At 47.0% G+C, this 12,965-nt stretch overlaps 4 protein-coding genes across 4 annotated transcripts; 2 read left to right on the top strand and 2 right to left on the bottom strand.

Annotated features, from left to right (window-relative positions):
• Positions 1–28: 28 nt before the first annotated feature.
• C7M61_004705 (uncharacterized protein) lies at positions 29–1,276 on the bottom strand (the record flags this gene model as incomplete). Its single annotated transcript, XM_024860022.1, has 1 exon — positions 29–1,276. The coding sequence occupies one exon, from the start codon at positions 1,274–1,276 to the stop codon at positions 29–31; it is 1,248 nt and encodes a 415-aa protein (XP_024711772.1).
• Positions 1,277–9,157: 7,881 nt separating this feature from the next.
• On the bottom strand, positions 9,158–10,195 carry C7M61_004706 (NADHX dehydratase; the record flags this gene model as incomplete). Its single annotated transcript, XM_024860023.1, has 1 exon — positions 9,158–10,195. The coding sequence occupies one exon, from the start codon at positions 10,193–10,195 to the stop codon at positions 9,158–9,160; it is 1,038 nt and encodes a 345-aa protein (XP_024711773.1).
• Positions 10,196–10,669: 474 nt separating this feature from the next.
• On the top strand, positions 10,670–11,554 carry MCR1 (cytochrome-b5 reductase; the record flags this gene model as incomplete). Its single annotated transcript, XM_024860024.1, has 1 exon — positions 10,670–11,554. The coding sequence occupies one exon, from the start codon at positions 10,670–10,672 to the stop codon at positions 11,552–11,554; it is 885 nt and encodes a 294-aa protein (XP_024711774.1).
• Positions 11,555–11,661: 107 nt separating this feature from the next.
• DBR1 (RNA lariat debranching enzyme) lies at positions 11,662–12,909 on the top strand (the record flags this gene model as incomplete). The annotated part of the gene is made up of 1 exon (XM_024860025.1): positions 11,662–12,909. The coding sequence occupies one exon, from the start codon at positions 11,662–11,664 to the stop codon at positions 12,907–12,909; it is 1,248 nt and encodes a 415-aa protein (XP_024711775.1).
• Positions 12,910–12,965: the final 56 nt, after the last annotated feature.

A 12,965-nucleotide genomic window follows, 5' to 3' on the forward strand; every position in this document is an offset into this window, starting at 1 on the left:
CGTGGCCATCGTTGTTGTCTCATTTCTCTCAATGGTAGTCGTCATCGTGGCGGTAATCGTCGTACACCTCCTGCCAGTGAGGCTCCATTATACTGTTCCCACTAGAACTGTTGCCGCTGTTAATTCCTCCTGGAACTCCAAGCCATGACTCGTCCTCCATCCATGTGTTTCCGCTGACCTGACCGCCAGAAATGATCTTGGCAGCTTGCAAAGCACTCAAGTTGTCCGGAAGCAGACCATCCTTGATGTGGGCCAAGGGGTCTGGTAGATGGTTGCGGACGTTTTCCGATTCCTTGGTCGCCTCGGGCACAGCATCAGGGCGGAGCAGCATTCCTGAATATCCACCATGCACCAGAGGCTCGTGTTCTTGCTGGTGGTAGTTGGGATCCTTCTCGTACTTGAGAGGATCGCTCAAGTGTTGTCTGATATCCTCACCTGACGCAGCCTCCACGAGTTTGTCGCCCTCTCTGGACAATTCCACTTTACGGTCCGAGATGTTGTTCATGAGTTTCAAGAAGTTCAGCTCCTCGAACTTCAGCGTGGTCTCCTCCAGCCTTTGGTTGCTCTCACCTCTCATGGACTTCTGCACCTCCTTGGCAGCCTGAACAAACTGCTCCTTGTCGATTTCGCTAATCAGCGCCTCCTCAGAATCCACCTGCTCCTCCATCGCTAGCTCCTTCTCGAGCTGGTCAAAATGAGAATCAAGCGCCTCGCTGTCTCCCACAAGATCTGCCTCAACCTGGGCTTTTTCGTTCTGTGGCTGCATGTTCTGCATTCCCTGGTACCTGTATTGACCCATCTGGTTCATGTGGCCCATCTGGCCCATCTGGCCCATTTGGTAGTTGGCTCTGTTTTGCTGAACCTGGGGCTGATTGTTCATCTGGTTCATAAACTGTCTGTGCCAATCAGACTTGCCCTGCTGGCCCTGCCCGCTTTGAGCGTTTATAGGCTTGTTCTCCAAAGAAAGTCCGTTGAAGTCCTGGATCCACCGGTTCTGCTGTCTCTGATTGGGTTGACGATGCTGCTGGTGTTGCTGTGGATGTATAGGGCCTGCTCCAGCAAACTGGTCCTGGAAAGCTGGTGCTCCGCTGGTCCGGCCGCTGAAGTTCTGAAACTCCTGGTTGAGCAGGGCGTCGAAGCCCGGCTGGTTTCTGAATCCTGGTCGGTGCTGCTGATTTTCGTTTCTGTTCACCAATCCATGCTGGAGAGAGGTGTCACGCTGGGTGTGTTTTGAAAGCTGCGAAAGGGCGCTTGAGGGCCCGCAGCTGGCGTCCATGGTAATAAATAAAAAGTGGTTGTCGTTGAAAACTCGTGTGGGATCGGAGCCTTATATAGTTGTTCCGAGGATGATATCACGATCTTGAAGCGCGGGGGTGATGGCGGCCTTAAACGAGCTTGTGTGCAGGAAATGTGGTCAAAAATCATAAGGAGACCGTTGGGCCTTTGAGCCGGAGGATGAAAGTTGGATCGGTGTTTCGAAACTATTAAAGGCTGGGGTTCTATTATGAGACCAGTTCGGACCACCGGATGGGCCTTGCTGCTTTTAGTCCTATTTGCCCCGCTTCCGTAGATCCGCATGCTGTGGTCCCATCCGGCACAACGGCTTGGGTGCAAAACGTTCGGACATACGTAGAGGGTATATTGTGAAACCTTTCATGCGAACGTGTGTTCTTCATTTTCGAAATAAAAAATGATTCCTTGATGAGGGATTGCTAGAAACGGTAATGTATGTGACATGTTGAACTTGTGTGGGTTTCGTTCGTGAAAAGAGTGCTTGATACTGGTGTGCTTCATTAGCTACTCTATCTAAGAAACTAATTGTAGTGTTCTCCGGTATCCACTTTTACGATCCGTTGCATACTGGAGACTTCGAGAGCTTGGCTTCTTTCGGGAATCTTAGTACATTTCTGGACGTAAACCCACATGCCATCAAGGTCTGAAATGGCCTTCTGGGACGATCTGTATTTTATTATGTATTTCTACCACGCCATTGAGTCGAGCAGTAGAGTACTCGTAAATGCCGTGAGCATTTCTTGCATTAAAACAAGAAAGACAAGAGATAGGCGAGTCATCTGAAAGCCGAAAGAAATGATCCGAACAAACAGTGCAAACTGAAACCACTCTGGGAACAAAACGCAAGGAGCAAATGCTTAATTCGACGCCGAAGATGGCACAATATGCGATTAAACTCATCATGAACTCCTCGGCGGGTATCCGATGATGACAACGACGAGGAGGACGACAGTAAAATGCCCCTCCTAGTATATTTTCGCAGCATTACCCCAAAAGTGGGCTCCCAAAACATTTGACCCTCTATGGCTCAATTTGAATGGAACATTGGACCCATTATTGATTAAGTTGCTCCGGAAGTTTGCAAATCTAAGTCAAGGTGCTTCTTGAAAGACAACAAAGACTGTTATACCACTCCTCCTAGACATTTTGGTTATGCCGCTAACGAGATTACGGCATAAGTGGATGGTAATAATATCGGGAATTTCTTCCAAAGCATTCAATAGACGCTCTGTATCCTCGGTGCATGCACCACAATGAGATGCAATGACTCTGAACTCTTCCAAACAATCTTCCTTGGTAAACATGGTAGAAGTATTGAAGCCCTCCACTCGTTTTTCAAACTGCTCATCATGTAACTAGAAGGATGAATAAATTCAGATAAAACTGAAGGTATTGCAAATGTATTCGATTAATCGTAAACATGTGAACGAGCCAAGCAAGTTTATCCATGCTCCTGACTGCTTCATGCACAAGTCTTCTAACAAGCTCACTACTGGTGTCGATGGAAAATATATCTTGGAAGAAGAATTGTGAGCGGCACAGCTGATGAAACACCAAAAGCAAACCAGAGCCTGGAGATACTCTTCACCAATTGGGGTTGCCAAATCCAGATGATATGCACCAGATTTTGTCAATGATGTTCGCTGGCTCATCAAACTGCAAGTAGTTCTCCAAAGCAAGTCTACCAGAGTCGCCAATGGGAGCTTGTCCCAACCAACGATAGATTTCTTTTACAGATTCGATGCGGATACGTGTAAACAAACTTGATGTACCAGATCAGGGCATTTCTCAGGAGACTAGTAGCCGAGGTCCACTTCGAAATCCAACAGCACCTTGGCCAACTTATTTAAAATTACCGATCGATCTTTCTTGCCTAGCCCAGCAATTTGATCGAAGAATCGTGCAGGATCAATCGGCTTGGAGCCTCTGCCTCGCGCCCACGACACAAATAGTAAGTCTTCCATAATATCGCAGACTTCCTGGATCCGTTCCGGAACTTGCATGTCAACCCCATTTATGTCAGCCCAACATTTAGGAATGAGAGCCAGCCGAAGTTTAAGCGACATGTAGAATTGAAAATAGATATAGTGCATGTGTCGCTTACAAGAAAGCCTCTTGCTGCAAAGCTTGACCAAATGTGAACTCGCATTTTCCTTTTCATCTGGTTCGACTCCTATTCCATCAATATGAGGAGCGATGCTGTGAAAGCCTCGCGTTAGTATATCCAGCAAATGAAGCAACTTAAATGCATTTGCTGTTTCACGAAAGGAACGGTCTTGTTCACAGAGCGACCTCGAAATGCTTCCAAGGAAGCTCAATTCTTCGAGTACTTGACACCAATTTTTCTTCCACAAGATTGGGTTAACAGCTGCAAAGTTACCATACTCACTGCTCAAAAGCGATACACTCTTTCCTTGTGCCAGCAGTGTGAAATGCGTCGTGTACCATAACTCTCCCGAAGCCCGGCTCCACGAGCTTCTTGCACTTCCAGCTGATACGAATCTCAAAGAGCTGTGTCTATTTGAAGCGATTCGCGGAGAAGGGGCTGAAGAAAGGGGCCTTGAAAGACGAATTCCCTGGGAAGTATATCTCGTAAAAGGCAATGACCAAGGACGGGCTCCCGAAGAAGGGGCTCCCAGAGATGAAACCCTCCGAATAGTCAATGCCAGAGAAGGGGCTCCCAGAGAAGGAACCCCCGGAGAAGGGGCTCCCAGAGAAGAACCCCTCCGAATAGTCAATGCCAGAGAAGGGACTTCCGGAGAAGGGACTCCCAGAGAGGGAACAGCCTCACCGCCTTCCGTCTCATTCTTGACGATACTATTGAAACGTGCAGCGTCGAATTTCACTTCGCGTGGGTCCCCTCTGCGAGGATTCTCGGCGGGAGATGACGATGTTTGTGGCTGATTTGGATCCACAGTCTGTGATCGCTCAACACCAGGACTGGTTGGAACATGTGGAGATGTAAACGGGTCTCCTTGGTTGTCTATGACATCCTCCTGCCCAATGTTACGGTCAGACATCTTTGAAACAAAAAAAATACTGTGGCAAATCGGTGGTGAGAAGGCCTGCTTATATAGTCCAAAGTGGAGTTTTTTGCAGCCTTTTCGCAGTAGTCTCCACCTTAAACACGTCTTCGACTGATCATCACAGAGGAAGTGAAGCCCTGCTTGAGCATAGTACTTAGTGGGGATATATGTCCCCCACTAGACTAAATAAGGAGTCCAACTTGTTGCAACTCAGCCACCAGGTTTGCATTTTTGCAGAGAGAAGTTGCCTGACTTGGTCGTCACATATCACTACATCAACGAGATCCCTCACATTTGTAATGACCATGTTTGAGCTCTGTTCAGCCACATTTCATCAAAAACATTCTCGAGCTTCATAATGATCGATGATAGTGGACCATCACTATAGTTGCAGTTCTTTGCCTCCTCTATGTGATCGCATCATTTGTCAGTTCAAATACGAAGCAGATCTTTACTCTCTGTCATGGAACTCCCCTTGAATCTGTCCGAGATGGAAACATTTAGAGTCATTTAGGGGACGGCAGTGGTTGTGCATGTTTATTGGAGCTGGTGCTCGATAGGCGAGTAATCAATGAACTTACTTATTTCAGCTATAAATTCACAACCCCTCGTTTCATAGTCAGTTATATGCTCTATTTTTGACGAACTTACCGATTATCCGACGCTATTTTCCCACTTACCGATGTTAGACTTCGGGGAAATGTGAGATATTTCACAGCACGGTCGCCAAGCTTGTAAATGTAACGTTAATCCTAGTTGTTGTAGTAGGATTCGCGTCTCACAAATGTTTCATACTTCCATCACCGACGTTGACAGAAAGACACAATTCTGAAACAATCGTTGGCCTCATTGATTCAGAAGAGTTTTGCATCATATGTCGGATAGATTTTGCTTCCAATCACGTGATCGCCGACAAGTGTTGAACGTATATGCACGACTCTGAAGTGTTTGATCTTTCTTTACACGTGACTAACAGAGAACCCATTCTTCCTTTTTGCTGGTAATGGTTGATCTTTGGGGATAGGTTTACGAACGTGTCAAGAGTGGACCTCCTCTTATCAAGTTTAGAACCTGACTCCTTATCAGACTCTGCTGATAATTCCTCAGCTTGACTTCTTCTCTTCATGATCATGTCCTGTATATACTGACATACTCTTTCTTCGATCCTATTGCAGACGGACAGAGCCGTCCTATTTATATACGCCAGGTTGCCAAGGCCACAGGTTCCCTTCCTCGGTTATTATTCCGACGACACCTCGGCAGTCTCTCTTCGGTCGACCTCCTCGGAACATCCCCTCATATAATACTCCGTCGGGACAACCTTCACATAACGCTCATTAGGGCAATATCCTTCATATAACATGTTACAGATATCCAAGAGACGGTGATTCTTGAATTGATTAGTCGCTCTTCGCTTCCCGAGCACAAGATAAGTTCCTCTTTATCATTTTGCGGATCACTGATACCAATCAAGGGTTACTTTGAGATCGAAGCGATACTAGTGTGACTTCATATCACTCGTCGCGCTGTGTAACAAAGTTTAAGTTCACAAAGATCACAAGAGACTCGGGTTCTTTCTTAGACAAAGAGCAACTTGTAGTAGCAGCCATATATGCCTTGGATGACTCAATCGGGTAAAAAGAGTACCTGATGAACTTGAAACTTCTATGTTGCGATACACTTTCGCGAAGTTATTTTGGCTAGAGCCAAAATTAAATGTAGTATGCTCGAGCAAAATCATAAACGAGGCAGTGACGGCTTCCACTGTGATAAGGACCTGCACCAGATTGAAACGGATCATTTTTTTCTTAGCTATTGACTCGAACTAGTGCATCTCTCTCGTCTGTTCACAGAATTAATTCACGGTCTCTTCACAGAAGTTGTAATTCTCGTCAAGTCAATGTGTCATGGTATGGTACATCGTCAGGATCAATGTTCTGATCCTAAAAACTGCTTTCCAAAGCCACTCATGAAACCGTAAATGCTCACAGCATATAAAAGGCTCAGGGTTTTTCAGACCCATAAAGCTGCGTTTCTTGAAACATGTCGATTCAAAGGCACAATGATTCGACTTTTATGGTGTCTTGTTCAGGAGTCACGACTCGACCCTTGGTGGTCTTCACAGGATGTAATAAAAGAATTCAATTCAGTATTGATTTTGTATATACATGTATATAACAGGCCCCAAAGACGAGGAGAAATGATATGATAGTGAAAGCCTCCCCTCTGACAGTTCCACATGCGACTTCGTTCCAAGAGTATTAGAAGAAATCACACGCGTCTTTCCGATCGAACCAGTTCACCACCTAGCCTTGTTCCGAGATTCAATCTCAGAAGATCCTGGAGGGCGTCGGATGGATGGGAAGGAAGAAGCCAAGGCGAATATTTTGACTGTTTTGCCTCTCCAAATCCACTTTCACAACTATAAAATACTCCTTATGTAAACTTTTGGAGAGCACAGACGGCAAAAGCTTAGGAATCGAGGCTGAAGTTATATGAGCCGGTATTTTGATTGTGACACACTTCCTTTTTCCATCCACCCCCGTGAGCTCACTGTCCACATTTCTGTCGATCTCATCGAGTATCAAAGGTTCCTTAAAACGTGTCGTTTTCAATTCGAATACTTTCTCCTCGGGTTCGGAATGACTCTGCTGTGTCACTCTAGTACTCTTCATGACTATCATCATAGATATTGCCCTTAGTAATAAAGTCGGGACCTGCGGGGCTGATATGTAGACGGTGAGTGCATTCTTGAGATTACTTCCAGGAAAGAATTGACCATCACCTCCTGACAACATTGCGTATAGATGAAGATTGCCGAAAGTGGGTTGGTAATTGTTCAATTCATCAAGTTTGCTGAAGAGAGACAAAAACGGCGATTTCAAAAGCTGATTCTTGCTGGTGTTAGATACGATGTGACTTCCTTCACTGAAAAATCCACCGTCTGGGAGACTCTTGATGAGTTTCTCGTTAGTCCTCCGCCTAGAGCTTTGCTCAGCTTTCTTTTGCGTTCTGAGCTCGCGAGAAGATATCGTAACGCAAGTATAAAGCATATTGTTCAGAAAGTAGGAGCATGTATGGTGCTCTAAGTAAGAAGGCTTGGAAATAAATGTCTTCTTCTCCACACTCCGTCTGACATCCTGCAATACAGATGGCGACCATGGACATTCATCGAAAAACACCATATCTTGAACTTTCTTCAATTGTGGCTGGCGAAGTCGCAAGCTAGAATTATGGTCCTCAACTGCGACATTAATTTTTATTTCAGCCCAGAATTCTGAAGAACATCTTTGGTTCGTACATTCTACCGAAATGGAAAACCTTATAGCGTAGGTACGGGTGCAATTGTCGGAAAAGAATGTAGGTCCTAGATTAGGAAGCCAGCAACAGTACAGGCTCTTCGGTGGAGTCGCAATGATGAGGCCATCCCGCTTCTCGAAATCAGACCAGTCAATCTTGTCATGTAAGACTCTATCTTGTAAAACGATGCTACGCACTTCCGTTTCGATGTCGAAACTAGACCCTCGTTTAACTTTGCAAGAAGTGTACTCCTTAAGAGTAACCTTGATGCGATTCACCGTCAAGCCTGTTAGACAGTTGCAAAACAGGGGCATGTCTGTACGTAATTTAGGCACCAAAAAATCCAGAACTTTTGTGCAAGGCGCCACAATGATGTATGGGTAGATAGTGCGGTTGTCATAGGGCAAAGAAAAGTGAAGCTTTCCATTTATGGCTGCCTTCGTTCCCAATTCTTCCGCAGGACAGTTTGCTAAGACTTGGTTCGCTGAACATCCATAAAACGCATTTGTTCGTATGTTTCGGACGCCAGGCTCGTGTGGGATCCTTAAATCGCCCATTCGAAGACAACGAAAGCCAAAAATAGAGCCTTGAGATCCCAATTCTGAAACAAATGCTGACTTCTTGAGTGCCCCGAATGGATCGACTGCAAGTTGCCACGGATGTATGAAGGAGTAGACAAGTCTGCATCGACCATCTTTGAAATTAGGTCCGGAGCCCAAGACCAGGATGCCTTCTCTTTTACGAGCACCTTCTACGGCGAGCAGATTCTTTGAGTACCTCACAGAGCCCCTGCGTAGCTGCAATGCCGTCATAGTCCAGACAGTATCACCAACCTTAAAAGAGCTGGAGTCATGACCATGAAATGTTGATGGATCAGCATCCAACATTGTTGTTACCTCTTTCTCAAGGTAGCATTGGTCTTCGTTGTTCTTAAGAAAGAAAAGATAATCGCCTTCCATTGCTAATTTTGACTGACGAGGTCGTCAAAGTTGGGGTTATGCCTTTAACTTATACTGTCTTCTCTTGCTCGTTAAGGAAACCCCAACACGCTGATGTGACCATGATATGATTCACGGTCATCTCATCTAGTTTCTCATTTGACTTTATTGTTACCTTTTTTGGCCCTATGCCATGAAACCATAACCTGGTATAACGAGACGAAAAATAGTTCTTGCACTTGAGTTACCCAAGTTGTTTGCGTGCAATTGCCATATTTGAACAAGCCGCTGGTGTCCTGACCACTGCACCAGGAATGGTTAACGATGTAAACCGACAAATGACTGGTGTCGGGTTCCATTTGTGAAGATATTCCAGAGATGCGGGCGATATCTGCTCAACTAGGGCGCTTCAGGTTCAAAGCTGAAGAAACCAAACCTGTGGTGAATACACAGCATCACCCCTTCCGACACCTAAGTGTTATTGATGGACCCTCAAGCCGCCAGCAGCTAAAGTAGTTCCAGGTGACCTTATGTTGACACACACAAGGCGCTAGAATGTCTTTGTTCATCAACATCGAAAACGTGAAAACTTATTGTCCTCTAGGCTCCAAACAACTCCTCAAATGCCTCCCCCAAGTACTCGTGGACATTCAGGGTCTGCATCGCTCTCTTGTACTTATAGAAAGCCTTGGAGCTGGCCACACGGACCACAGAACAAGCAGCGAAGCAGGCAAGCAACACAGCTTCGTCCTCGTCAATCTTGCCTGAACCATCCCAAAAGCCAGACTTGTAGTGCTCAGCCCAAGTAAGCAACGTGGCCAAGGCACCCGTCAAAGTGTCTCCCTGGCCTCCGACACGCCTAAGGGAGCCCGGCATTTCGTTGACTATGTGGCTCTCGTTACGAACAATCACCTCCTGGGCGCCCTTCTTGATCAAAGTGACATGGCCCAAAGCCTTCAGAACTCGCTTGGCACAATCAACATCGTCTGTGTTGTCAATTGCAAGAGCCAGGCAAATACGGCCGAATTCCACCACGTTGGGCGTGAGAACAGCCTTGGAGTAGCCCTTTACGAGATTAGGGCGAACCGATACCAAGTAGAGCAGATCGGCGTCCAAAATGACGGGCTTGTTCACGACCTTGATTTCTTCAATGACGCGGATCAAGGTCTTGAGCATAAGTGGGTCTCTGCCAAAACCAGGACCAACCACGAACATGTCGACTCTCTGCATGAGACCCGAGATTTTGGGCAAGACATGCGATTCCACGATCTTGTCGAGCTCGTCCTTGGCATTGAGAACCTCCTCTAGCGGTTTCTTCTTGAGCTTGTCGATGATCTCGGGCGAGATCCACTGGCGAAGGTCTGCATTCTCCAAATCGTACAAGTACGGGTGGACCATCAAGTCTGGCGAGTAGCCCTTGATCACCGGAGCCGCCTGCTTTTCACAAACAACATGACTCAAGTCAGCACCCACCAAAGCAGCCGAATGGGCCAGAAAGAAAGGTGCACCCGTGTAGTCCTCACATCCACCAAACACGGCGATCTTGCCTGCCTGGCCCTTGTGGTAATTTGGCTTCAATGGCTGGATGATGGTTCTGGCCACCTGGAGCAATTCCCGCTGTGATTTCCCTTTGAACATTACTGAGGAAAAGAATAATTGACACAAACAAGTCAACTGACGTAGTGGGTCGTACGCTCGGTTGCTGATAGTGCACCGGCCTGTTTGGGGCCGGAGTAGAGTTGCTACAAGTCCGGTCTCCTAACTCTCAAAAACAAAAGCATGGGGACTCGGGGTATTTATACTTTTCAAACACCCCCTGCGAGTCGCCCGACTCCAGTATAAATAGGGGCAGTTCCGCTGCATCTTTATTCCATCTTCTTTTTTTCTTGAGGCCTGGGGTCTATACCCGTGTGTGGCGCGGAATATGCCTCAGGCAAGACTGCCCACAATGGCCTTGGTGGCCCCGGGGCGCATGTGCAGGTGCCGAACCCTCCACCTATCGTCTTTTCACTTAGTCTCTTGCTCAGAAACTCTCATTGCTCATATAAAAGAGAGCTCCGCGCCACCATTCTACCCCCCTCGATTATTTCCCCACAGGCAATTACTCCTAGAATGCTCGCTAGATTGAACTCCAGAAACTTGTGGCCCCTTATTGGCGCTGCCGGTGCCATTGGCGCTGTTGGTTTGGCCTACCGTTTGTCCAACCCCATCTTGAACGATACCGGTAAGACCTTCACCGGTGGCGACGAATGGATCGACTTGAAGTTGAAGGAGGCCCGCCAGGTTTCCCACGACTCTAAGCACTACGTGTTCGAGCTCAAGGACCCCGAGCACACCTCTGGTTTGATCACCGCCTCCTGCTTGATGGCCAAGTACGTCACCGAGAAGGGCAACAACGTCATCAGACCATACACCCCTATCTCTGACTCCGACCAGAAGGGCACCATTGACTTTGTCATCAAGACCTACGAGACCGGTAAGTTCTCCAAGCACTTCTGGAACTTGAAGCCCGATGACACCGTTGCCTTCAAGGGCCCCGTTGTCAAGTGGAAGTGGGACCCCAACCAGTTTGAGAAGATCTCTTTGATTGGCGGTGGATCCGGTATCACCCCATTATACCACTTGCTCAGCGAGATCACCAGAAACCCAGAGGACAAGACCAAGGTTGACTTGTACTACGCCTCCACCAGCGTTCCTGACATCTTGTTGAAGAAGGAGATTGACGAGATTGCCGCCAAGCACAAGGACCAGGTCCAGATCCACTACTTTGTGGACAAGCCTGAGGACGGCTGGGAAGGCAACACCGGTTACATTGGCAAGGACTTCTTGAAGGAGCACTTGCCTCCTCCATCCAAGGACTCCAAGATCTTTGTGTGTGGTCCTCCACCAATGTACAAGTCCCTCTCGGGTATGAAGGTGTCTCCAACCGACCAGGGTGAGGTTTCTGGTGTTTTGGCCGAGTTGGGCTACAACAAGGATCACGTTTTCAAGTTCTAAGCGTGTCGTCTATATGTATCGATAGATCTCCATACTGCGATGTCCTGTAGTTAGCGCTCCTACATCAATCCAACATCTACAACAACCCACTCTTTTTAACAAATTTCATGGTACATGTGGCCGTGGAAGGGTGTGGTCACGGAGCTCTAGACGCCATATATAGGAGCCTTCGACCTGGTGTTGAGCTTCTCATAATATGTGGTGATTTTCAGGCTCTCAGAAACATCACTGATTTAGACACCATCAGCGTTCCTCCCAAATACAAGCAACTTGGTGATTTTGCTGACTACTATTCTGGCAAGAAAAAGGCCCCTGTTCTTACTATCTTCATTGGTGGCAATCACGAGTGTTCCTCATACCTCCGAGAACTACAATATGGTGGATGGGTTGCACCTAACATCTACTACTTGGGCGAATTTGGCAGTGTTTGGTTTAAAGGGATCCGTATATCCGGAATGCTGGGCATCTGGAACGGCCTGACCTTTTACAAAAAACGAACGGAGAACTACCTGCTTCCTTATAATCCAGGATCGCTTCGACTGGCGTATCATGTCAAGCCCAAGAACCTTCTTAAATTGCTTTTAAGCGGGAAAAGCGACATTGTCCTTAGTCATGACTGGCCGAAGGGGATCTGGCAATATGGCGATGAAAGGAGCCTTCTTCGGAAGAAGAAGTTCTTCAAAGAGGACATGCAGTCAGGCAAGTTGGGTTCTCCAGCAGCCAGAGCGGCTTTAGAGAAGCTTGTTCCGCCCCATTGGTTCTCGCTGCATCTACACGTGAAATTCACGGCTCAATTCGAGAAGGACGTCAAGGAAAGTGATGATCGCAGTAACGAAAGTGAGATCAGTCTCGACATGGATGGTGATAGCAACGAGATAGAGCTAGATATGGACGACACAGCGCCCAAGAAGCTCCGCAAGGTGACCCGCAAAACGTCGTTTTTGGCGCTAGACAAGTGTCTTCCTCGAAGGGCTTTCCTAGATTATGTGGATGTGGAGCCAAGATCACACACATCAACAGACTCCGAGCTGCTCTTTTACGATCCGCAAGCTTTGGCAGCGCAGAAAATAGTTGAGTCGTTTATCAAAGAGAATACCGACCAGTGGCTGGCGCTAGATCCACAAATCATACTCGATTCAGGCCACTGTGGAGTGAAATTCGTGGAGGAGCTTGAAGAGAAGGTTCTTGAGGCTGCAAAAGAGTACACAGGTGAAGATCTTGAGGTGTCTTCGAATTTCGAACGCGTGGCTCCCAGTATGCTTGAGGACGAGAGACCGCCTCTTCAGTACTGGTCTAATCCACAGACAGAGGAGATGTGCAAGAAGTTTAATCTTCCCTTGCCCAGTCACGTCTAGCGTAGCATTGTCATATATATAGCATTCCAATAGCATTTTCAGAAATAAATTTGCTT

Source organism: Candidozyma pseudohaemuli (assembly GCF_003013735.1).
Source record: "Candidozyma pseudohaemuli strain B12108 chromosome Unknown scaffold00017, whole genome shotgun sequence".
Taxonomy (NCBI): Eukaryota; Fungi; Ascomycota; class Pichiomycetes; order Serinales; family Metschnikowiaceae; genus Candidozyma; species Candidozyma pseudohaemuli.